At 38.5% G+C, this 25340-nt stretch overlaps 1 protein-coding gene across 3 annotated transcripts; it reads left to right on the forward strand.

Moving 5' to 3' along the window:
- The first annotated feature begins 250 nt into the window (after window positions 1-250).
- On the forward strand, window positions 251-24795 carry UBE2D3 (ubiquitin conjugating enzyme E2 D3). 3 transcript variants are annotated; one of them, XM_088133020.1, is made up of 9 exons: window positions 251-387; window positions 990-1350; window positions 18217-18280; window positions 18397-18428; window positions 19231-19308; window positions 20228-20333; window positions 21759-21852; window positions 22270-22319; window positions 23480-24795. In XM_088133020.1, the coding sequence occupies exons 2-8, from the start codon at window positions 1327-1329 to the stop codon at window positions 22316-22318; spliced, it is 447 nt and encodes a 148-aa protein (XP_087989146.1). In that variant the 5' UTR covers window positions 251-387; window positions 990-1326; the 3' UTR covers window position 22319; window positions 23480-24795. The 3 variants fall into 3 exon arrangements, with proteins under 3 accessions (XP_087989146.1, XP_007429862.1, XP_007429863.1); XM_007429800.3 differs by lacking the exon at window positions 251-387 and having other exon boundaries at window positions 899-1350; XM_007429801.4 differs by lacking the exons at window positions 251-387; window positions 22270-22319 and having other exon boundaries at window positions 899-1350.
- Window positions 24796-25340: the final 545 nt, after the last annotated feature.

The following is a 25340-nucleotide window of genomic DNA, read 5'->3' on the forward strand; positions in this document are numbered from 1 at the left end:
CAACCCGGGTCAGGGTTGGAAAAAAAAGTTTCCTGTTCTTAAAAAAGGGCACCTTAATCTTGGCCACTTCCAGGCTTCTAACTTCATGAGGATTTACTCAAGTCAACCAGCTCGTGAACACTCTGGAGATACCGAGGAAGAGTAACCGTCAGTGCGTAATATCCCAGTTGCGGGGGGTCCGACGAAGCGAGGACGCCCCCAGGCCCCAGCCCAGTCCAGCTGTGCGGAGGGATACAGGGCCAGACCGACCGGCAAATAGATCCGGCTGTGACGGCCATTCGGAGAGTACGCAATCCCGAAAGGAAGAAGAGAGGCCGAAAGGCGAAGCTGCGGGAGGCGGCCGGAAGCGCGCACGCGCCGCATCCTGACTCCAACGGCAGCCGGATTGTAAGTGTTCGCGGAGGCCGTCGCTGCTCTCGCGGAGGGGGCAGGGGAGGAAAAGCGGAAGCTCTACAAGGGAGGGAAGAAGACCTGGGGGGGAGTGTTATGCGTGTCCATGTGCTCACGTTTCGACGCGCGCATCCGCGGTCCCTCGTGATGAGCGAAGCCGGGCATTTTTTTTCCCCCACCAGAGGATAAGCGCTGTTTATCTCGCGAGAGCTTGAGCGAAGACGCTTGTGCGCCTTCCCCCTTTTTCGTTTAATGCCGAAGTTAAAGAAGAAAAAATAAGTCTAACGAGGCGCGCGTGCGCGAATGTTCTGGCCCCTTTTTATTTCTTCTTTCTCCCCTTTCGCTCCGCCGAATGCGCGCGCGGTCTCCTTCCCTATGGCGGCAGTTGAGCGTTGCTGGCCTCCTCCAATCGGAAGCGCCTCAGGGGCGGGACCTCACGCGGGCGCGCGTCCTAGGCCCGCCTCCGCCCCCAGGAGGGAGGGCGGTGGCGGAGGAGGCGGGGCCTATATGTAGCCCCGCCCTTTCCTTGGCCTCGCCGGCGGCGGCGGCGGCTGCGCCTGAGTTTAACCGCGCTCTTCTCCCGTCCCCGTCCGGAGCAGGTAGCCGTGGACCCCTCGTTTCCTCCTTGCCGGAGAGGCCGGGTCGGACCTAGCAGGCGAAGACATCTACCAAACGAAGGAGGCGGCGCCGCTGACGTCGCGGCTGGTGTTCGGTGCGGGCGGGCGCCCCCGGCTGTTTCCGGAGGAAGGAGAAAAACGCAGGCAGCGAGCGAGCGGCTCCATCCCCCACCCGCAGGGAGGGAGTGCGGCAGCGGCGGCGCAGACAGGCCCGACGAGGCGGAGGCGAAGGAGGCGCAGTTCGAGTGACCCCCCCGGCCGCGGCGGCCACCCACCACCACCGACCACACCGCGACACTCTCCCTGCGCAGAAGGAAGGATGGCGCTGAAACGCATCAATAAGGTGAGTTGGGCCCCTGAAGCTGCTTCGCCCTGCCGGCGTCGCTGAAATGCTGTGTGGAGGAATAAGCCGGGAGCGGAGGCTCCCGCCTTCCGTTCCTCAGGGCGTTGGGCAGCAGCGCCCGGTGGCTCGGGTGGGCCCGGCGGTGGCGTTACAGGGGACGGGAGGTTGGATTCCCGGCTCCTTGGCTTCCCACAGTCCGGCCCGGCTGTGGGGTGGGGGTGGAAGCCCGTGGAACAGGCCTCAGGACCGTTGGGGGGTCAGTGGTGGTCGCGGAGGGTCCCGAGCGTCTTCGTGCTCCTCTGCGTCCGTTTGGCCGAGCCGATTTTGAAGGCGATCGGGCTGCCGAGAGCCGCCGTATCTGCCCTCGTTGAAATTACAAAGCCTCCTATTGTAGCTTACGATCCGGGCCCCCGTCGTGTGTTGAAGGAGCAATTAAAAAGTGACCCGGACCGCCCTGCGTGCGTGCGTGTGTGTGTGTGTGTGTGTGTGTGGCGTCTGCCTCCCATCCGTCGTTGGTTTCTGTGCTCTGGCCGGGAACTTCTTTCCCGCATTGTAAGATGGCGGCGGGCTTGCCAGTTCAGGCGCTTCCCCGGGATCTCTTTCTCTTTTTTTCGCCCTAGCTTTCAGCAATAACATGACTGACACACGCACGCACGTCTCCATTCTCGGCCACCTCCATGGCAGCTGCCGATCGGCCTGGCCGCGGTTATACCTCCAGTCTCAGTGGCCTTTTTTGTTAAATGCGGAATACTCGCCTTTTGCCTCCGCTCCTGACAAGGAGCGGAAGTATGTGGTGGCGGCTCTGTGATGCATAGAGAATGTCGTTCTTGCACAATCTAGAAGGAGGGTGGAGTAAGGAGCTTAATGTGAAGTGAGTGTCGTGGTGAGGAAGTTGGTTCCTATTTTGAGTTAAAGGCTCACTTGTCGTGGCAGAGGGTGCGGTTTAGGTAACTTTGTCACTCAGCTAGTTTCACTGGTGACGGTTCTTGTAAACTAAGGGTCAGCGTGGAAGGTTTTATAAACGGCTAACGTCTTGGAAATATTAATTGTCTGCTTACGGCTTTTAACTATCTCCACGTTCAGAGATATTCTGTCTCAATAAAAGCTGCTTATAGTTAGTACATGTAAAGCATTAGGGCAGTTTTAATAGTTGGACCACCTTTGAGATTATATTTTAGATAGAAGTACAGTCCTTAACTTGCCATTTTTTTTCCTAATGTTTGCATTCAATATTAAATCTTAATAATAGATGCTGGAAAGCTTACTTCTAAAACTTGTTTCCCCTGCAGTAGAGAATAACAACTCTTAAGGGAGTCACCCAAGCTTTAATTAGTTTTCCCAACAACACAGAGGCAGAACATTTAGCAGCTTGACTCCTGAATGTTTTGTTTCTTCCTAATGTATGTAAATGTTAAAGAATTGAAAGATAAGTTAATCAGAGTCCTGACAAAAGAGGTGCTCATGCTATTGGCATTGCATTTCAGCTTATTTTGAAAGTCAGATGTGATTTAAAGTATACTTCTAGTGGTTTAGCTTTTGAAGCTCACATTCTATAGATAAGAATTTAGTTGTAAAAGCCAAGGTCTGTAGCTAGAGTTTAGACACCTATTGCTGTAATAGCATTGACTTTGGTAATGTAACTTTAACTGGTGTTAACTGAAATCCATACATCTGAAATGTTCTAGAACTCTCAGTTGATGTCTCACTTCTACCTGGTTTAACCAGGCTGTGATGAATGCATTTTTATTAATAACACCCTTGTCATATAAACTGTCTGAGAAATGCATCCTTTTTTCTTTTTTCTTTTTGAAATAGCTCAAGATTGATCTTACGGCCAGAGTAAGAGGCTAGCGGTGTGCAAAATATTTTGAATTTAAAATAGTTGTTCCAACCATTCTGGAAGTGTTCCAATCCTGTTTCAACCATTCTAGAAGAATTCTGAGCTTGGAACAGTTCTGGAATGGTCAGAACAATTCTACCACTGGCAGAACAAATTATTCCAAACTTGAAACAACTCTCTCAAGTTTGAAACATTTTGAATTAGAAAACATTTTGCATACCCTTATTAATGTGAATCAGGTTAAGTAGCATTAAAATAAGTAGACTATTGTACAACAATAACAGTATTTCAGTTTCAACTAATATGTTTACATACCATATAGCCATTATTTAAATATTATCTAAGAATCTTTTATACTCCTGTTTGCCACTCTTCTCTGTATACTTTTGTTGCAGTTTTTTTCATACACTTCAAAACCACTACAAATACCTCTTAATGAAAACCTAAAATAACCTTGCATATTTGGTCAAAAGTGAATGGAAATAACTGACTTGCATGTTGCACCAGCTCTATATGGTAGAGCTACACCATTTATCTAGTAAACAAGTAATTATGGATCAGAGTTGTTGCTTTAAATAATAGGTGACCAGGTGCATTCAAGTTATCTTAGTCTACAAATCCCAGACATAACCAATAGTCCAGAAGTTATAGTTCAAAATATTCAGAGACATCAGATTGCCTAAGGTTCCTGAAGTAATAATTCTCAACTTTATTTCTCTTATTACATTGGCCACATTTTAGAGACTGCATACCAACTCACAGACTGAACATTTGTAAAATTACTTCCTAATACAAATATACGTATTCATCTTCATCTATACAAATTACACTAGGAGAATTCTTTACTAATAGTTTTGGTATACTTAGTTCAAGGAATACTTTTTTGTGAAGCGTCTGGTATATCTTACTTTATTATTCTTGCTTGGTCCTCCATCCCAGTGGGTGTGGTTAAACGAAGCAGTCTATAATTAGTTTTTGTATTACTTCTGAGTACTGGTTGTCTGGAATTGATACGATGCCAAATAAATGTAGATGAAGGTTCCTGTCTCTTTAGCTATTCTCATAGCAAAAGTATCCAAACAGGATTGAGGAAAGTACATTAATATGCACATTTGATACACAAAGAATTATGTAAAACAAAGAATGGACTTTTAGCCATTCTGGCTTATTTTAACATGTATAGAGGCATTTTTAGTTAAGGCAGCACCAATGGAATGGTGGTTGTAGTTCCTGCCACCAGTCTGTTTATGAATCTGACAATACCTGATAATTGATTATAGTGGTTTGCTTATGTTATTGAACTCAGTTTAAGAATTTAACTGTCAGTATAATGTGATTTTTTTCGGATGCTAACATTTCACCTTGAGCAGGTTAGCTTACCTAATTAGAGGTTTTGTGAAAGAAAATATTTGAAAGTTTATCAGTTATACAGTACAATAAACAAAATGTATTCAGAAGTGTTTAGATGAAAGAATAGTTTATTGCAGACGATGACCAGTCAGTGTAACAAACAGCAGTACAAAGACAGTATACAACATTGACAGTGTGTTGTATGTTTTTATATGGCAAACTATAAGATGAGGATATGAACTATGTCACCTGAAGCATAATTGTTGTCATAAAATAAAAATTTTGACTCTATTTTAAACAGTAAATTGATAAATTAGACAGTTCTAGTCCAGTCCTTATATTACTAATTTTTTCTTGATTCAGTTTTTTTTCTCTTGATCCAAAAACATGTATAGTGAGATGGGCAGCATATATAAATTTGAAAAATAAATAAACTCATGGCAACATTTTATCAGCATGCAACCTGCATGGTGATCTTAGAGAGTGGCATAAAGTTGTCCAGTAAAAATTTAGAATGAGTTGAATCTGTGTCTTTCCTAGTCCAATGGTCAGATCACTGCACAGCATGATACCTAACTAGCTGTGTTCATACTTGATAAAATGTCACTTTTAAGCTAAATTGTATATTGTATCTTTCTGTCTTTTACAATGTCTTATCTTTTTCACTGTAGATTTTAAAATCTATATTTATAGGATTTATAATATATTTATTATATTGAATAATCCTATACAGAACTACCTTTTAATAATTGTATTGGTTTGTGTTCCAAGATACTTAAAATGTGTATCAATTTAAATCTAAATTTAATTTCAGTTAATATTTGTTTGGAGGAAATAAAAATTACAAAGAATCAGGAGAATTCCTGGTTTAAGCTTCCATTCATGGAATTCATACATTTAATATGTATCTTATTGGTTAATTTTGAGTTAGTTACTATCCTTAGATAACTAACCTTACAGGATTGTAGCTATGATGTAGTGGTAGACCTATTGCCTCCTTAAAAAAATAGATGACATGTGGCTTAATCTCTGTTTCTGTCCTCCCTAATTTATATAGATGTGTACATCAACTTTAAAATAATTGTGAATTTGGCTTCTTTGTGTTGACACCACCTTTAGCTATGTTGCACACAACATAGTGCCAAGTGGTTCACCTTCAACAATTTACCTTAGATATTACCTTTTCCCTTGCATTGTAAATGTTCTAAGGCTGCTTATGTTAATCTGGCTTTGGCCATTTCTCATGATTTGTTAGGGGGTGAGGAAGACTATATTTTTATCAGATAGAAATTCTGTTATTGATCCACCCAGTTGTGACTTAATGAAATCTTGTATGAACAGATCTAATTGTTATAATATTGCTTGCTTAATCTGGTGCAAAAACCCTTGCTAGCAAAATTAGGATACTTGTATTGACTAGAGTTCCATCATAACAGTTATGTCCTGCAGTAAGGAACATAGATTTGTAGCCTAATAGGATGCTTAAATGAACTTTTCTCCCCCCCCCCCGCCCCTTGATAGGAATCTCATAGTAATTACATCAGTAGGTCCATTGCTTTTATATTCATTATTCACAATATTGATTAGATGAGGGAAAGAAAATTGAAATGTTTTAAGTTTCTCAAGTAAATGCCATTACAGTCAGTAAACTGTAGCATTCCTAACATTGTGGAACAGCTCCCTGTGGAGACAAGAGTGGTTCCCTTTTTGCTGGTATTTCAGAAGCTCTTGAAGACCAGATTGTTTCACAGAACTTTCCTCTGGTGTAAGTGTTGCTATCTTTATTTTTATCTGTAGTTTATGTTGTATGTTTTGTTTTGTAGTTGTTTTATTCCTAACTTGGATGCTTTAATCTGTACTTGTTCTAGGTAAGCTGCTGAGAATCTGTTTTGATTGCAGTGGCATAAAATATGTAAAATAAATGGTAATGGCTGTGTCACCAGTAAACTTGCATTTATCCATTTCATTACTCTGGACTGCTCTACATACCATTCTACTGCTTGCTTACCTGCCAGTTTTGCTTTATGTGCTAGTTTTACTTTCCTATTCTTTGTTTACAGTAACGTCTAGATAGATTTGTCATAAACATCTAAGTTTGCAATGCTAGTTTCTGATCACCTTGAAATTTTCTTGATAACATATGTTGATATCCAGTGTTATCTTAAAGATTCATCTTTACACATAACAGTGAATCAGATCAGTTTGCAGTTGTTATATTTGGAATATTTAGTTTTCCATTAGCATGAAGATACTTATCACAGTAGAATATAGCCTGCATTTTTTTCCCCAAATACTTTTTTTAATGTTCAGAAATCTCTACAGACAAATTAGCAAATATCAGTCCTCCTCTGCATTATAAGATGGTATAGCTTTTTTTTTTTTTTTTAAGTAGCTGGAGAGTTGCAGATAGTTTTTTGCATTGATCTATGATTCCTGTATGCCAAATGTTTAATAGTTAAATATTTATCTCAGAGACGCTTTAAAAACAATGATTGTGTTGGCAGTGGTAAAATGTTTGAATCTTAATAAAAATTATGTTTATCTCTATCTTGCAGTTATTAGGCATGAATTTCTGCTACCTACTTGCTCACTGTTGTGTTGGAGAAGAGCTATAATCCAAAATATCGTGAAGACACTAAGTTTATATCACTAAAATAATTCTCTGGAGAAAGTGGAGTACAATATCTGTTTCAATTGTCTTTATTAGCAAGAAATTTTAGTTGGCTTTCAAAAGGGGATCTTTTATCTGCCCCCATATGTTCTTGGAATAAGTGTTGGGCTGCCTTAATATCATTCTGCAGTACTGGAGCAATTTAGAGTATTGTTTGAGTACAACATTGCAAGGATTAATTCTATCCTAAAACTAGCTGCAGTGATGCTTTTGGATGGTTAAAAGAATTCTGGGAGTAGCAATATTTCTGGGCCTTGGCAGAAATCATGGAACATGTCCAAGATCATTACTAAAATGTCAATGTCCAACTTTAATGAACTTTGGTGGCATTGTATCTTAAGTGCCTATTTAAACTACAGGTAGTCCCTCACTTAACCAGTCATTCATTCAACGACCATCTGAAGTTAGTGCTAAAAATAACTTTATTGCCCATTTATGACCCCACCTCAGTCACGTGATTGCCATTATAGTCAGTATGTGTCCTGTGCCTTACCTGTGGCTTTTTCTTTTTTTCCCTTTGCAGAGAAAAAAGATTGGAGAGAAATGGATTGCAAGAGAGTAAGCTGTTTGCTCTTCTACACATCGAAAGCAATGCAATCAGGGCTGGGAGCTGCAGGTGCATTACACAATTTGCACTACTTTCTTGAAATCTCTTCCTCTCCAATCTCTCTTCTCTATTGGGGGGGAGAGAAATTTCTGTAGGCAATCTCTCCTGATTCTTCTCTCCTTCTCCCCCCCCCCTGCAGAGGGAGAGATTTCAAGAGAGTACTGTATGCTATTTGTGTAGCGTGCCTGCGGCTCCCAGCCCTGGGCTGCCTGTTTGATCACACTGATTTCGATATGTACAAGACAATAAGCAGGCACTCAAGCATTTGAAAGGGCATGGGAGTAGTTAGGAGGCAAACAAAAGCCAAAGGTGTGAAACTGAGTACTCTTGTCTCATTCCAGCTGGAAAGCACTGCCTTGGTCACGTGATTTCCCACTTAGTGACGGCTTCACTTAGCGGCAGAGTTGCTGGTCCCAATTGAGGTAGTTAAGTGTGGACTACTTGTAGTACAAGACGATACACAATGGTTGGGTGGTGGTGATTTCTTCAAAAGTCAAAAGAATAGCTTGGAAACGGAATGGCATATGTAAAATGAAACGTTTTATTCCTCAGTTTCATTGCTGAATTAGAAGACGTGACTGGAATGTTTCAAGGTGCTTTGTATAGGCACTAATTTCAAATAATTGGCTTGTATAGATTTTCATGTTTTGCTTTGTTTAACTTTGCAAGACCACTAAATTTTTTTTTGTTTCTTAAGTACTGTCATTAGTAGGGTTGTGCAGTACTTTGGATTTAAAGGTAAAAAGGTACTTTGGACTATGTGAATATAACTTCTGTCTGCAAGTTCTTAAAGCAGCCTGTTCAATTCTAGGAAAAGATGTTTGTACGTGAAAACACTTCTAGACAGATACTAGGTTTGTGTACTCCAAGGTACCTTTTTGCCTTCAAATCCAGAATACTGTACAGTTTTAATCACTAATAAGATTTTACATACTTTACATGGACATGTTTCTTTTTTTAAAAAGTTGGACATACTGTTTCTTAGAAATTCCTTTTAGCTAAAATGTCTGAATTAATTCTGCATTAATTTTGGTAAAGTCTTGACAGTGAAATGTGTCTTGTGTCTTCGTTACATAAGACAAGGCCATTAACAGAGCAGAATTTCCTAAATTAATTTGATATCCTAAAATTCTGCTTTGTGTTATATCCTCACAATTCCAAAACTGTATTTTACATTCTACAGTAGACCAATGTGGATTAATGAATGTTCTTGACTACGAAGTATTCAAGACTTGTAAGTTTTAGTTGCAATAGAAGTGCCTCATGCTGAAACTTACTAGATTATGTTCTGTGATTTTTGTTCACCTCAGTCCATGGGCAGTTTGCCCTGTAGTTTGTGAACCATTTTGGTACAAAATAGAATATATTAATATTGAGTCAACTAGTCTTTGGGTCTGTTAAGAATAATGGGATAAGTAAATCTTTTGACACAGCAGTCTTTTAACCCCTAGTGAATTTGATTTAATGGTGTTATTCATATAGTTGACAGTTCTATAAATTAGCTGAGAACTTGATTTTAACAGCAGTTACTAGCTTATTATTCTTAAACAACATACTACTGTATTTTAGAATATAGCTATAATGCCAGTATTGGGGTTTTGAAAGTTAGTAATACTTAGTTTCCAGACAAAGCCACCTGTGAAATCTAAAATCACATCCTGAGCTATTTATACAAAGGTGTGTGTGTGTGTAATAATGATGAATTATTAAGTCATTACAGTGGTGATAACAAGCCAACCTAAAAGAGCACTGTGTTTACTAGTCGACTTAGTAATACAGTGCATTGTCTCCACAAGTACTTTTGCTGTGACCTGTCTTTAAAGTGTGGTTTTGTGTTTTCCTTAGTGCCACACATTTTACATAAGAGAGACCATCATTCAGTAGTAGCGGATTCATTTTATAAAAGTCTCAGACTTAGTATTCCAGAATTTTCAGTTAAGAAATTCTCCAAGAGCAAGGCTACTAATATCAGAATTCATTACATGTATACATATACATTCCACACGTCTCGATTTTAATTGCTACTTGGAAGCTTAGGTAATGCTGATTCATCCAAGTCTAGTTATTCCTGATTTGTCTTGCAGGACAGTCAGTGCTAGTTTAGTTGTTGTCTGTTTCTGTCTAGCCATAACTTGAACACATTTCCCCTTCCACTGCTTATTTCCTAACTCAAGATTATGTTGCTGAAAATGCAGATTCATAGAGTAAGTGCAGAAGTATACTGTGATGTACTATACCACCAGTTTTCCTTAATAATGTAGTAGTGGAAGTCATCATACTTGATCCCTGTAATGACAGTTGAGAAAGAACTGCTAAATAGCTTAAGATTGTTATCTTTATTATTGAAGTAGTTTAGAACCATTTATTAACATTTTATAGTTGCCACTTCCATAAAGAAAATACTCGTGTTGCTCCATCAGGATGCAGGATCTGGAACACAATCGGCAAGTATTATTCCCTGATAGTGAAAACTCAGAATGAGTGAACACTTGTCAGCAGAACATTTTCACAATCTTCATTGAATTATGTAGAATGACTTTTCATTGCCCTAGCCTTTGGGAAAGAGTTACTATGTTCTTGTTTTGTTTTGCTGTGCATGATAACCAGAATGGCAGGAGATCCTTCCAGTGTATTTATTTAATAACTTACTAAGAAAAGACTGAAAACCTAACAGTCTTTAAGAATACTCAGACATCTTAGAAATGTCAGTACTATTTATTCCCAAATGTTTACAAAAGGTTAAGGGTAGAATTAGACAACATGAGCCCATGTTTCTTAAGCAGATGTCTGAGTTGGCTTACTGTCTGGTAATTTTGTTCCCAAGTGCTAGTCTTTCTAATAACACTATAGTCAAAATTTTCTGCAAAAAATGTGTAACTTGGATTAGACTTTTTGATAGGTCTGTGCAAGTGTTGAAATATGCTTTGCTTCAGTGAGTAGTCTGCAAGATCCAATCTCGCTTTTTCCAGCTTTCTCATTAAAGTTAAGGTGGCTTTTAAAGCAGCAATGTCTTTTTGCAGGCTTGTAAGGAAGCCTGAAAAGGTTGGGCTCTTTTAATGAATAGTAGAGGGTGTTGTGCTTGCGTGAGATCCAAAGCATTTTCAAAATGTGCAGTCCTGGTATCTGAGACACAGTACTTCAAACTCTGCTATAGTGTTTTAGCTTCTGCTCTGATTCTTTTTCTTGCCTTTCAGAAATCACTGTTGGAATTAGTATCCTGCAAAGATCTGAATGAAGTACTAGTCTATATGAACACCACATAATTATTTGCATTTGGAAGATTGTAGCAAAAAAATCTAGAATGTCTTTGGCCATGATAACCAGTTCTTATGATTCAAGAACTGTTTGTTGCAAATATGTTGAGGCCATAATACATTGTAGATTACTGTGGGTGGTGATGAATTATGGTTTGCAATCACTTGCTGACTGGCCTTTTCAGATACATTGCTATCTATATTTAGGGTGCACCTATTGTAAGCCCATTTTTCATTCCCTGTGTGAATGATAGAGACCAAATTTTCCCACCCATTTTATTTTAACTTATTGTTTTATTTTTATATTTCCTAAACTGCTTCAACATAGTTTACAAGAAGTAGTATATACATACTATAAGTAAAACATTCTGGGAGTTGAAATCCTGACCAACTAGATGGCACCCAGTTTCCTATCCCTGCAATCAGAGTTGTCCACAGGATCCTAAGCTTTTGTCATTTCTTCGCCCCGGACATGTCTGCCTACAGCAGTGTTCACAGTCAGCAACTGTCAACCAATATTGTGAGCCTCTGTAAAAAGAGTAGTTTATTGAATGATTTTTAAGATTCATGTTATAACTTGGGGATTGGCACCCATCTTCTATCTTGTGTCATTCCATCACTATCATCCCATACTACATCCAGTTAAATGTGAGAATCCACACCATTTATTGGGAGGGAGAAGTTGACTGCTCTAGATACTTTTCTGGTGATGGAAATTAGAAATAAGTTTAAGTCTGCACCCTGCATAATGCTTGTAAGAGATGCAGGTTTGAAAGCTGTTTTTATTCTTCCTTGGATGAGTAAGTACTAAATTAAAACCTGAGTTAACTTTGGGAGAAAAAAAGATCCTTTACATTGCAATTAGCGTATATTTAAATTTTGAACTTCGTGTAACTGAATAGTTGATACAAAAATATTTATAAATTGACATACTAATGCAGATTAGGAATACAGGCCCTCAAGACTTTCATTTACTGACTGGATTGACATAAGATGGTTTACCACATATTTAAAAAGGAGCCTGAAAGACTTCTAAGAAATTAAAGGCCTGTCAGCTTAACATCTGTTTTATGCAAATTGGTAGAAATGCTAGTAAAAGAAAAAATATCTAAGTAGGCAAGACATCCTTGCTGAAGGAAAAGCAGCATTGATTGGTAAATTGGTAAATTCTGCCTTGGAAACTTAGAGCTTTTTGAGGCTGTCAAGAGGAACTTGGATTTTTGAAAAGCCTTCGACAACATTCCCATAAAACAGTTCTTGATTCAATTTAGCAGTCATAGGTTTAGAGTACCTGTTTTTTGTCAGTTGTTAATTGGTTATAAAGCAGAAAGCAAAGAGTAGGAATAAATGATGATTTTCTCATTGTAGGGAAGTAAGCAGCAGAGTCCTTCAAAAATCTGTTCAGACCAACTTCTTTTAATGTGTTCATAAATTGACTAGGGACAAGCAGTGAGCTAGCCATGTTTGCAAGTGGTACCACTTATTTAGATGAAAAACAAAAGTGATTGTGAAAAGCTCAGTAAGTATCTTTAGATTTGGTATCTGGTGAACTAAATTACAAATACGGTTCAGTTTAGTAAAACAGTGCACATTGGGGCAAAATACACTAACTTCGTATATACATCAGTGGTTCTGAGTTGTCTGTAACTGACCCAGTATGAGCTATTGTGGTCATGGTGGATAGAATAAGTCTCAGGGTGCAGTAAGTGTAAAAGAAACAAATTCTATGCTAGGTTCATTAGAAAACGGGAAATCTGCCAGTTTGCCTATAGTGCATCTGTATAGTGCACTCTTCTGGTAGTCACATTTGAAAAAATAGATAATAGAGCAGGGAAAAATGCAAAAGAGGACAACCAAAAATATCAGAGGGCCCACATGCTTTCCCTCAAAGTAAAACCCAGACTCTAACTGAAAGAAAGAATGACTGAGGAGCACATAATCAGCATGAATAAATTCTGCACAGCATGGAGAAAACGGTTAAGGAAAAGTAGTTTTCTCCCTCTCTCAAAACTAGTGAAATTGATGAAAAGGAAACTTCTTCATACAGCATGTAATTAACCTGTGGAACTCTGTTACTGCAAGAAGAGATGATGGCTTTAAAAAGAGTTTAGATAATTTCATGGAGAGTTGTTGAAGATCCTTCTTGAAGAATCAGTGCTACCTCTGTGTTGAGCGGATCATTTCTCCAAATACCAGTTGCAAGAAAACAGTGTATGAAATGGGGATGTATCCCATCTCCTTTTTGCAAGCATTGCAGTTAACTGATCACTGAGAAACTCAATTTTAAGATGGGCTGTTACATGTTTGTATATTCCTTACTTTTAGTATTAAGTAGAGAATGATGTCAACAGGTTTCTTCAGAACATATTTAATATGATTGCATGTTTCTAAGATTATAACTATTTTATACACTGGGAAGAAAGTTATGTGTCCCACTTCATTTTTCATTGGTAAGCAATGCTGGTGAGTAAAGCTTGCAGCACTTAACTCTAGAGGAAAATGCGCATCTACAGTGTACAAGCTAAGCATATGGTTAGGCATACCTTCTTGGCAACTTCTAAGATAATGGCAGTTTTGGAAACTCATGCAGTAACTGGAATCCACGTACTGATTGTTCCTGATTCCCCTTTTTTTCCCATGTTATGGCAAATTGCCTGTGGAGGCATCTTGGGTTGTATTAATAAATGGAGGCCATGTGCCATCTTAAATAATGTGTATCTTCTAGACTGAAGTGAAGTAGCCTGCAGCTATAGAAAGTATATATAGTGCAATTCGGAAAGTATTCAGACCCCCTTCACTTTTTTCAATTTTGTTATGTCGCAGCCTCATACTACAATCGTTCCAATTCATTTTTTTTCTCAATAATCTACACTCAGTACCCCATAATGACAAAGTGAAAACAGAATTTTAGAAATGTCTGTAAATTTGTTAAAAAGAAAAAACTGAAATATCACATGTACTTAAGTATTCAGACCCTTTACTCAGTGCTTTGTTGAAGCACCTTTGGCAGCAGTTACAGCCTCGAGTCTTCTTTGGTATGACAGGACAAGCTTTGCGCACCTGGTTTGGGGGATTTTCTGCCATTCTTCTTTGCAGATCCTCTCAAGCTCAAACAGGTTGGATGGGGACCATCGGTGGATAGCCATTTTCAGGTCTCTCCAGAGATGTTCAATAGGGTTCAAGTCAGGGCTCTGGCTGGGCCACTCTAGGACATTCACAGAGTTATCCTTAAGCCATTCCTGTGTTGTCTTGGCTGTGTGCTTAGGATTGTTGTCATGTTGGAAGGTGAACCTTTGGCCCAGTCTGAGGTACTGAGTGCTGTGGAACAGGTTTTCATTGAGGATATCTCTGTACTTTGCTCCATTCAGCTTTCCCTCAACCCTGAGCAGTCTCCCAGTCCCTGCTGCTGAAAAACACCCCCGTGGCATGATGCTGCCACCACCATGCTTCCCTGTTGGGATAGTATTGGGCAGGTGATGAGCAGTGCCTGGTTTCCTCCAGGCATAACATTTAGAATTGAGGCCAAACAGTTCAATCTTGGTTTCATCAGACCAGAGAATCTTGTTCCTCACAGTCTGAGAGTCCTTCAGGTGCTCCTTTGCAAACTCCAAGCGGGCTTTCATGTGTTTTGCACTGAGGAGAGGCTTCCATCTAGCCACTCTGCCAGAAAGCCCAGATCGGTGGAGGGCTGCAGTGATGGTTGTCCTTCTGGAACTTTGTCCCATCTCCACACAGGATCTCTGGAGCTCAGTCAGAGTGACCATCGGGTTCTTGGTCACCTCTCTTACTAAGGCTCTTCTCCCCTGATTCCTCAGTTTGGCCAGGTGACCAGCTCTTGGAAGAGTCCTGGTTGTGCCAAACTTCTTCCATTTGAGAATTATGGAGGCCACTGTGCTCTTGGGAACCTTCAGTGCAGCAGAAATTTTTTTGTAGCCTTCCCCAGATCTGTGCCTTGCAATAATCCTGTCTCTGAGCTCTGCAGGCAGTTCCTTTGACCTCATGGCTTTTGCTCTGATACAGTATGCATTGTCAACTGTGAGGCCTTCTATAGAGAGGGGTGTGCCTTTCCAAATCATGTCCAATCAATTTAATTTATTACAGGTGGACTCCAGTCAAGGTGTAGAAACAGCTCAGGAACAATCAAGAGAAATGGGAGACACCTGAGCTAAATTTCAAGTGTTGTTGCAAAGGGTCTGAATACTTATGCCAGTGTGATATTTCAGTTTTTCCTTTTTCATACATTTACAAACATTTCTAAAATTCTGTTTTAACTCTGTCATTATGGAGTACTGAGTATAGATTAACGAGAAAAAATGAATTTGAACGATTGTAGTATCAGGCTGCAACATAACAAAATTGAAAAAAGTGAAGGGGGTCTGAATACTTTCCAAATGCACTGTATGTAGATTTCTAGTAAACTTACATGTTCTTTGCCTTTCCAAAGCTAGCAAGTTTAGCTACTGTTAGAAGTCCTTAGTCAGAAAACCATCTTTTTAACAGTTATTCGTCTTTGTATCTTGCAATAGAGAATAAATTGTAAATTTTAGCCTATTTTGATTTCCTCAATTACTCAAGGAAGACTTTAGGTTGATGCATCTGTATAGTTTTCCTGCCTCTCCATCTTTTATCTTTCTTCTGAACTGATGAGCTTGCTTCTACAGTATTTTCTATGAATGCTGATTGGACACAGGGACCTGCTTCCAAATAAGGATCATGATGAAGCTTTGCAGTCAGCTTTCTATTTAATAAAACAGTTCTTTTAAATTAAAATAAATGGGTCAAAGCATGGTATGAGTCAAAAGACATGCCAACACGTCCCACATTGGGAATTCAGCCTATATCTTAGTACTGTATAAGCATGTAAATGAATAAATATCTGTTCATATCTGTTAAAAAATAGCATTTCCTCTTAGGACCATATGATTAATATACATTCTGAACTCCATGGTCAAGTATTAACATTTTTATTAGGATTATCAGAAATGAACAGTATTTAGGGTAGGCTTTTAAGACCTCTTAATCAAGATGTTATGAAAAAGCAGGTGGTGGGAGAGGATTAAGTGAATTTGGGCTGAAGATGTTAAATCTGCCTAATTAGAGGCTTTAGATTCAATGAAAGGAAACTTTAGGTCTCTGCTTTCTGCTAAGTGTAATGTTCAGATTAGCAATGAAGCTTTGGGATATGAAATCTCTCTTCAGTTTTTAAAAGCATATCTAAAACCATTTTTGTTCAGAGTTTCTATGCAGTTTTTAAAATTGACAGTTATTGGTTGATTTGGGTTATGTAGGTGAACATCCGGAAGAGGGAGATGTATTGAATACACAGATATTGAAATACACTGTAGCCGACATGTTGAGCTCTGTGCCTACTTTCAGTTATCATGACTAGCTGAATATAGTCAGTGCTGACTCGAACTTGGAAAGATGGAAGTGTTAGTTTGTCTGTGGGGGTAATGATGGTCAGCCTGGTTGTGGTGTGTGTGTGTTTAAAAAAAGCAAACCAGAAAATTTTAGAACACTGTATGGATAGTCTTGCAAAATAATTTCTGCGGAGCATCACTCTAGCAGGATCTCCCAACTATGCTACTTTTTAGGGCCAGTAGGCACAGTTCCAGTCAAAAAAGCACTGGTTAACAGCTGCTTAAAAAGCCTATAGGATCCATTTGGAACCCAACACATTATTTGAAGCAAAATTAAATCTGGAGGCTGATGCTTTGTTTTACAGTATGTCCTCTTTTCAAGTCCAGATGGGGGAAGTTAGATGAATAACTGACGATACTGATGCTCTGCTTCCCTCAGTGGCTTTGAAATGTTTTCTATACTTGATGGTGTGTACAAACATGAATACTTCTGGTAGATTTGAGATTAGGTTATATGTTATACAAGTCCACACACACACTGTATTTTTATAGGGTGTACCAAAAGTCAGTCCCCGTAGGCCAATTACAAAATCTTGTATTAATTTTATTAATTTTTTTAGGGAAAATGTTACTGTACTTAGGTATGTTCAAAGATCAGAACAAAATGGCAGCCAATTTGAACATTTAATATAATTTATATGATTTCTCAATGAAGCCTGATGTTTGGTACACTCTATACATTCAGATCAACTCTAGATTGCTAACCTGACTTGGCTTTAGGAATGTGGCATTTTGATACGTGCAACTATACTGATTTCTTGCCCATTTGTAGTCACCATTCAGAGTTGCCTTTTACTTGCCTTTTTAAAGGTTGTACAGGTGGTCCTCGACCTACGACCATTTGTTCAGCGACTGTTCAAAGTTACAACAGCACTGAATGAATGGTTGTTACCATCGGTCCTCAGAGTTCTGGCCATCCCAGCACCCCCACTGTCACGTGATTGCCATCTGGGCACTTGGCAACCAGTTCACACTTACCATTTGCAGCATTCTGTGATGACATGATTGCCATTTACAACCTTCCCTGCCAGCTTCCCCAGAAAGTCAGTGGGGAAGCTGGCAGGGAATATTTCAAGTCACTGGGGTAAGTCTCCCCCACCTGGTCATCCTCCCCCAGCCCCTCTGCACTCATGCTGCACCAGCCACTCATGCACCCACACACCCTCCCCGACCTGAACCACCCCTCCTGTGCACCCTCCCCAACAAGAAGGAAAGCTTTTGTGCAAAAAAATATGAAGTCTTCTAGGTTTCATTAAGATTGCTTGAAAGCTTTCCAGATTAAAGTGTAGTTCCTTTTGAGCTGTAGTGTAGAGTCTAGCTTCCCAATAAGTGCCCAAGGTAAAAATAGGTGGCAGATTGGTTTGCCCCTCAATTCTAAAACTGCACTGGTAGTAGCAGTGCTTCGGTTTCTCTTTATGCTGTATCTAGAATGGTTGCGCTAGAGAACTTACCATGGCTTGGATGTACAAAAGTGTTTCAGCAAGCTTTCCATCTTCAGACTTCCATTGACTCATGGGTGTCAAATGCTTGTAGTGTTTGAACCATTCCACAGTGGTTTCAACATTTATAGTTGCATTGTTATACATATAATTAATTTATTGGCGTGAGATCAAGTTTGATGTTTTTTAATAGCTGCTGTACAAAAGCATTTGTCTGGATTGCTGCTTTGGAGGGGCAAGGGACAGAAATATGCCATTCTCTGAAGGTATTGTTTTTTGTTTTAGGAACTTAGTGACTTGGCTCGTGACCCACCAGCTCAGTGTTCTGCAGGCCCTGTTGGAGATGACAGTAAGTTACTGATAGATACTGGTCCTTCTGGTCCAATATGGCATGTTGTTCTTGGGAAAGACACATTGAAATAACAATTTTTCTTTTTTCTCTTCTCTTCCCACTCTCTCATTCAGTGTTTCATTGGCAAGCTACAATTATGGGTCCTGTAAGTATTGCAGTTTTATTAACATTCATTCTAAATACAGCTATTTAAAAGTTATTCTAGAAAGACATTATTTTTTGTTCTTTTATGTAATATGAAGTTTACAGTTTTTGGCACCTTTTTGTTGGGCTAATTAATTTAAATTTTCCTTTTTTTTCCCCCCCATTCTGCATACCTTAGAAGGTGCTAATATCATGACCTTCGACTTGCGATTTTCATGGAAAAACTTTTGCCTAAGATTTCACCCAATATAAACGTACTTTTTTAAAACACTTTTGCCAAGGTAGTTCATATATGAAACAGTGTGCCTGCAATAAACTGTACCATAGCTTCTTTTTGGGCTTAATGCATTATATCATTTTATTTAAGCCACGCTTGCTTTCTTAGGGCAAGTTTGCACACCATGCTAAAATAAACACTCTTATGGCCTAAAAATCAATGTAATATAACAGATGAAACTGATCTATTTGCTGGCTTTAATATTCAGGAAACAGTATTGATGCCAGCAAAGGCAGTCCATAAATGTCATTGCTGTCTTCTCTAGCTATGTCAGTACATGTAGCTATATTCTTGAAAATTTCCAGGACTGCCTGTGCAGAAGGAGATGTTGAAATCAGTGTATCATTACGTGCACCCCATTGTTAATGTTGTGAATGTTAATGTTGTTTTTAAGTGCTAGTGTACGTGTCATCTTTCTGTAGCTAGTTTTACCTTTAGTTAGCTAGTATAGCTCTTCAGTGTTTATCCTAAACTGTAGTTCCTACAGAAATTTTTAACTTGACTTCTGAATTTTATTCTCTGTCAGAACGACAGTCCATATCAAGGCGGTGTTTTCTTTCTGACAATTCATTTTCCTACAGACTACCCTTTCAAGCCACCTAAGGTAAGTATAGGAGGAAACATTTATAACTTTGAATCTCTGCATGAATAGGCAAGTAATAGTCTATGAGCTTTGCTATAGCATTTTTTGCTTGCTAAAGAGGCATAAAGAAATGCCTTCTTCAGATCTATATACTGATTTACCCTTTGGGTTACAGAACTACTACTTCATTCACATAACTGCAGAATTCCTTAAATTATACTTGTTTTATGTTTGTAGCTGCAGTTACCGAACATGCTTTCAGGCCATTATAATGTAAATTGGTGATAAACTTTATAAAGCTAAATATGGATATTTGTGCTGCCATATACAATATATTGTGGTTATTTTTGAAAATAATAGCCAGTTTTGCTGTATCTTAGACTACTGATGCTTCTATAGATTCTTTGAATCTGTCACATACAAGTCTGTCACATTGCAAGTTTTCCCTACCACTGTGAGAATAATAACACATTGTAAAAATTGCTCTGGGAGTTGATTGAAAAAATATGTATTTTTTCTAAATGATAAAAGTTTAACATTTTTATTTTGATACTATACTTTCCCCAGAACTAAATAGCCCTCCACACATTCAGTTTCAATTACCATATCTAGGGAAAGGTGATGTGGTATAGCACATGCTAGATTTTACACTAACCCTCAATATTTCTGAAGAAACTGACAGAGTGTTTATTTTATATTAGAAAAAAATTAGAGATTGCAAAGAACTGTATTTACATACCTTGTAACTACTCTGTTTGTAGAATAAAAGGTTACATTTCAAGCTATGCACACCTAAAATTGAGTTTACATATGAAATTTAACAAGCAGACACTTTTCCCCTTGATATTTGTTAAGTAGTATTCTAAATATTAAGAGCCAGCACTTTTAATCAGAACAGAAGGATATGTATGCTAATTACAGACTGATCTCAATTTTCTAGGTTGCATTTACAACACGAATTTATCATCCAAATATTAACAGTAATGGCAGCATTTGTCTTGACATTCTAAGGTCACAGTGGTCTCCTGCTTTAACTATTTCTAAAGGTAAGTGTATTTGGGTGAAACTATCCTAGTTAATATTATTGCTGCCTTTGCTTTGTATTTTGTTAACAAAAAGCAGCTTGAATGGGTATGCTATATGTGTATAGATTATGCAAAATTTGTCATTCTAGGAACAGAATGTTCTAGAGAACTCCTGAATCTTTTGTTTCCTCCCAGACCATGCCATTCTGAGGGCAGGTTCCAAACTGGAAATGGTTCAAAGTGTTCTGGATGAAACACCTATGTTTTGGGTTTGGACCATCCATGGAATTACTCACCCTGCTTCTATGTTGAAGAATTTGTTTCAGTTATTCTGAACTGCCTCTGGAATATGGTCTGACAGGAGTTTGGCATACTCCAGAGGGAAATCATGTGTTTTGGAGTTTTTCAAATTGTTCCTTTCCCAGATTGACACATTTTGCATATCCCTAGTACTGTATATACTAGGATTTGTCTTACTTTCCTTTCCATTTTGGCATGACCTTTGACTGTTGCTTTGAGGCAACTACCCACTGGTACCTTTCCCACGCACGCAGTGGTCCCACAGATTTCTCTCCACTCATCCTATAAGTTGCCCACATTCATTAACTTAGTGAGCTAAACCTCACTCCCAAATCTTCACAGTATTACCCAGGTAAAGCATTTGCTTGGATGTAAGGCCATTATTCACTTTTCTTTGGAGGAGAATTAGCAGTTTTTCAGAAAAAGTTCCCAAAAATATTAGGAGGAAGAGAGCAATATAAACAAAAAGTAATTCATATTTTCTTATCACATATTTCTTTATAAATCTCAAGGTATGCTAGCCTCAATTGATGCTTGAATTGTGCACTCATATTTTGAGGCTCTTGTGCCTTTTGTAGTTTCATTCTTTTCCCCATCGTTGTGGGTTATAGATTATTATTGTTATTATTAGTTTCATATAAGTGTTCCATGTTCTCATTGATGTTAACTACTGCCAGTCCCTCTTGATTATGCAGTATACAAAACAAACAGATATGTAAGGGTTAGGACTCAATCTTTAAAGAGAAGCTGAGTGACTTCTTGCTAGGCAAACCATTTAAATTTATTTTTTAGACCCAGGTGGCTTTAGCATCACCAAAAAGCCAAGACAAAGAAAAAGATTAATCTTGGTTTGGCATGCAGATTCAGTGAGCCAAATGGGTTTCAAACAGAAAATATTTTGGTTTATCAGAATATTCACAGGGGACAGCATGGTGCAGGGTTACATATGGGCGTGGCTGAACAGACTAAGAATAAAGATCCCTAGTTTAAATTAACGTTTCAGCTAACCTTTTTTTTAAGCTAGAGACCACCTTTTTGCAGTACAATGTGTGGGACTGTTCTACCTACACATGCAGAAGTAAATAATTAACTTGTTCTTTGAACTATTTACAATTCTTCTAAATGCTTTTTTTTAATTTGTTTCAGTTCTCTTATCCATTTGTTCACTGTTATGTGACCCAAATCCAGATGATCCCCTAGTGCCAGAGATTGCGCGCATCTATAAAACAGACAGAGACAAGTAAGTATAACTTTGTTTTTGGAAAAATTGATGCAGTAGTGAAATGTAGCTAGAGAACAGTTGAGTTGTTGCTGCTGTTAAAAACTGAATTGGGTAAAATACTTTTAAAAAAAAAAATCTAGAAGGCTTCAGTAGCATGCTAGAATAGGAATTTAACACTGTACAAAATGTTGACTTAAGATTGCTACGGACAATTTTAACAATGAGAACACTCTGGTAATAGTTTTGAGTTTGAGGGGAGAAAGTGAAGGTTATCCACTACTTTAATGATTTCAGTATTGCCTTCTGTTTTGAAGTAACTGGTTGCATCAAAATTATCTATTAGTTCTGCTTTGTGTTTGCAATTAAATCGGCCCAGATAAATTTAATAGGGCTCTATTGGCTTGTCTGTGTTACTAAATATACTTATCTAATTAGGTACAATAGGTTAGCAAGAGAGTGGACAGAGAAATACGCTATGCTGTAGGGTAAGACTGCACTTCATGGTGCATTAATGATGTGGGGACTTCAGCACTTGAGTGCAGCATGCTTTAAGGCACTGGATTAACTAACAAAAGATTGTTCAAGTCACTGAAATACAAAGTTTTAACTGCTTGATTTGTATTCAGCGTGAGAAGCCTATCTGCATGACTAGATGAGTATAGTCAAATATAAGAAAGTTTTATAGATCTTCCTTGGTTCTGGTACACTTATCTGGTAAGTATTTTGTGTCCTGTTCAGTGCAAAAGGGGCTCTAATCATAATTTAAATTATTTAGCAGATTAAATTCAGAAGTACAAAAGCCTATAGGCATGCATAGGTAGACACTAACATAATAACTGAGCATGTAAATATAGCACTGACTCAATTTCAGTGGAGTTCTGCACAGTTCTCTCACAATCCCTGCTTATGCGAGAGGCTGGCTGTATTTAGTATTTAAGGGTTTGTTTGATGTTTGTGTGGAGTTTTACTAGCAAGAATATCCACTTATACTTGCATATTACAATGTGATTTCTAATATGCAATAATGTGTACTTTTATATGCTAGATCAAAATTGGCAAGTGTGCTTTGCCCAGAATCCACTGCAAAACTTGTAGAATATTGCCAAAAATACTAGTAGGCTGAGGTGGGGGTGGTTCACACTCTTATTATAGCTATTCAAAGGACCAAGTGAATACTGGAGTTGATGCCAGTTCTTTCTAACATGCTAGTAGGATTGCTTTGGATCATAGGAAAATATAGTGATACTGCATATCAAGAATTCTAATTTTTTTACATAAAACTGTGTTGCTGTTTGGAATTAGATTGCTCAATTTAATTTATTCTGAAATTCTGAGTAAGAACATTATGTAGCATTAAGAAAGCTAAGTAGATTTTCTGTGTTGGTAACGACTTTCAAAATGATTTTGGGTGTTCCTGTTGTTGACTCTGAATACGATTTCTGTTTCAGAAACTAAATATTTCTAAGTGTCATTGGAATACATTGAATATTTTGTAAAGTTAGCATAAATGAGCATTTTTATGAGTCACTGCAAAGAACTTTGTAATAGGTTACATTTTTATTGTTGATTCTGGTTTTGCTGATAAAGATCTATCTATCTACCTATCTGTCTGTCTATCTTGGCTTAACATTTTTTCCTTTTCCAGGTACAACAGAATATCTCGGGAATGGACTCAGAAGTATGCCATGTGATGCTACCTTAAGTCAGAATAACCTGCATTATAGCTGGAATAAACTTTAAATTACTGTTCCTTTTTGATTTTCTTATCCGGCTGCTCCCCTATCAGACCTCATCTTTTTTTTTTTTTTTAATTTACCTCTATCCATTCATGCACATGCTCATCTGAGAAGACTTTAGCTCTTCCAGCTTTGGACAATAACTGCTTTTTAGAATTTGTAAAGTAGTTATACAAGAACAATTGCCCAAGATTCAGAATTCTTTAAATGGAGCATGTGTGTTGTGGCCAATGTCTTCACTCTAACTTGGTTATGAGATTGAAATCATTCCTCACTGCTCTAACAGTTCTACTGAAGATATCACCCAAAGGGAGGGGAGATGGATGTTCAGTTTGCTCACATCACAGGAAATAGCATTGCTGTAGCATCATCCATCTTGTTTTAAAACCTTCCAGTGTTAGAGACTGAGGTTTCATGACATACTTGTGCTCATAACTGGTATGGCTGGAGAATTGGTACAGAACTTGTAGCATCAACAGAACAGAACACGTGATGTATCTTATGCATGTCAATAAAGGAATGACCAGTTCTTGTTCTACAGAGAATGGAGATTGGAAGTCCAACATCCCTTGTATTCCAAAATAGGGTCTCGGAACATTTTTGTAATTCTCATTTAAATTTTGTTAGGATGCTTGGAGCTATTAGTTAATCTATCTTCCACAGCAGTTTAATATAGCACTGAATAAATGATGCAAGTTGTCAATGGATGAATGATCAACTAATAGCTCTCCTAGTAATTGATTTTATTTTCTTCAATAAAGTTACATAAACCAATGAGTTAGCTGCCTGAATTAATCAGTATGGGAAACAAAATCTTTTGTAAAAGCAAAGGTGGTTTTTGTATATACTTGTTGGGATTTGCCTCATTGTTTGACATCAAATAATGATGTGAAGTTAGTAGAGTGAGCCTTTTGCCATGTTCAGTTATAATACTTGGTCTGTGTTCAGGTTGACACATTGATCAGCCCTGGAATATGCAGAATTAATAAGCTAACCTAGTAGTGTAGACTTTAGTGAGCTACACAAGGTCCTGGGAACCAAGCTTTCAATTACGGGCTTGGAACCCAGCTGATATATGTACAGGTGTATTGTGAAGACTTCACCAAAGCACCCAGCTTGCTAACTGAGAAGCATTTCTTCGCCTTGTACACTTGACAGCTGAAAGATCTTTATGTGGGAGTAAAGAGGCAAAATTGCAAAATAAAGTACTGTTTTGATGTGGGAATTGTCATGAGGTTGTGTTGAAGTGACTTTTCTATGTGGGATGTTTGCTGTCCAAAGGATTATCATGCTGCCACCTATATTAACAAACATTTTTTGCTGCAAGGGTCACTATTTTTGGGTGACCAAAAAGAATTAATAAAGTCATTGCTACAGTGTGTTCTGTTTTGAGAAGCACTGACTTGTGCCACTAATTCTTGTTCGATAATGGATTTTATCCTTCTCCTTTCTACATCATAATTTTGTCTCCATTCTGGTCTACAGCTCAGTATTTTCTAGTCCTGTGCTATGAGTTTGTGCTTCTGCCACTTCTACCTCCATCTTCAGCACTGTTTAGAGTTTTGTGCATCCTAATGCCTTTTCTTGACATAATTTTGGAAATCTCACTGTAAAATAAATGTAGACTGTACATTTTATGAAAGGGGAATAAGTTTGGCCATGATTTGTTTCAACTTTTAAAAAATTACATTTTGACGAATTCAGTTGTCAGTGTGGTACAAATTCCACCCAAGTGCTTTGGATGTATTCAGTGTAAGTAAAAGCAACTTT

This window comes from Python bivittatus, unplaced genomic scaffold, assembly GCF_059951505.1.
Source record: "Python bivittatus isolate LINGU-HERP-01145 unplaced genomic scaffold, Pbiv_v1 ctg000070_np1212, whole genome shotgun sequence".
NCBI lineage: Eukaryota > Metazoa > Chordata > Lepidosauria > Squamata > Pythonidae > Python > Python bivittatus.

Coding starts and splice junctions, on each gene's coding strand:
- UBE2D3 (XM_088133020.1), top strand. CDS start 1,327: ATGGCGCTGAAACGCATCAATAAG. Junction 1,351..18,216: donor CGCTGAAACGCATCAATAAG/GTGAGTTGGGCC, acceptor TTTTTGTTTTAG/GAACTTAGTGACTTGGCTCG. Junction 21,853..22,269: donor TATAAAACAGACAGAGACAA/GTAAGTATAACT, acceptor TTATCTAATTAG/GTACAATAGGTTAGCAAGAG.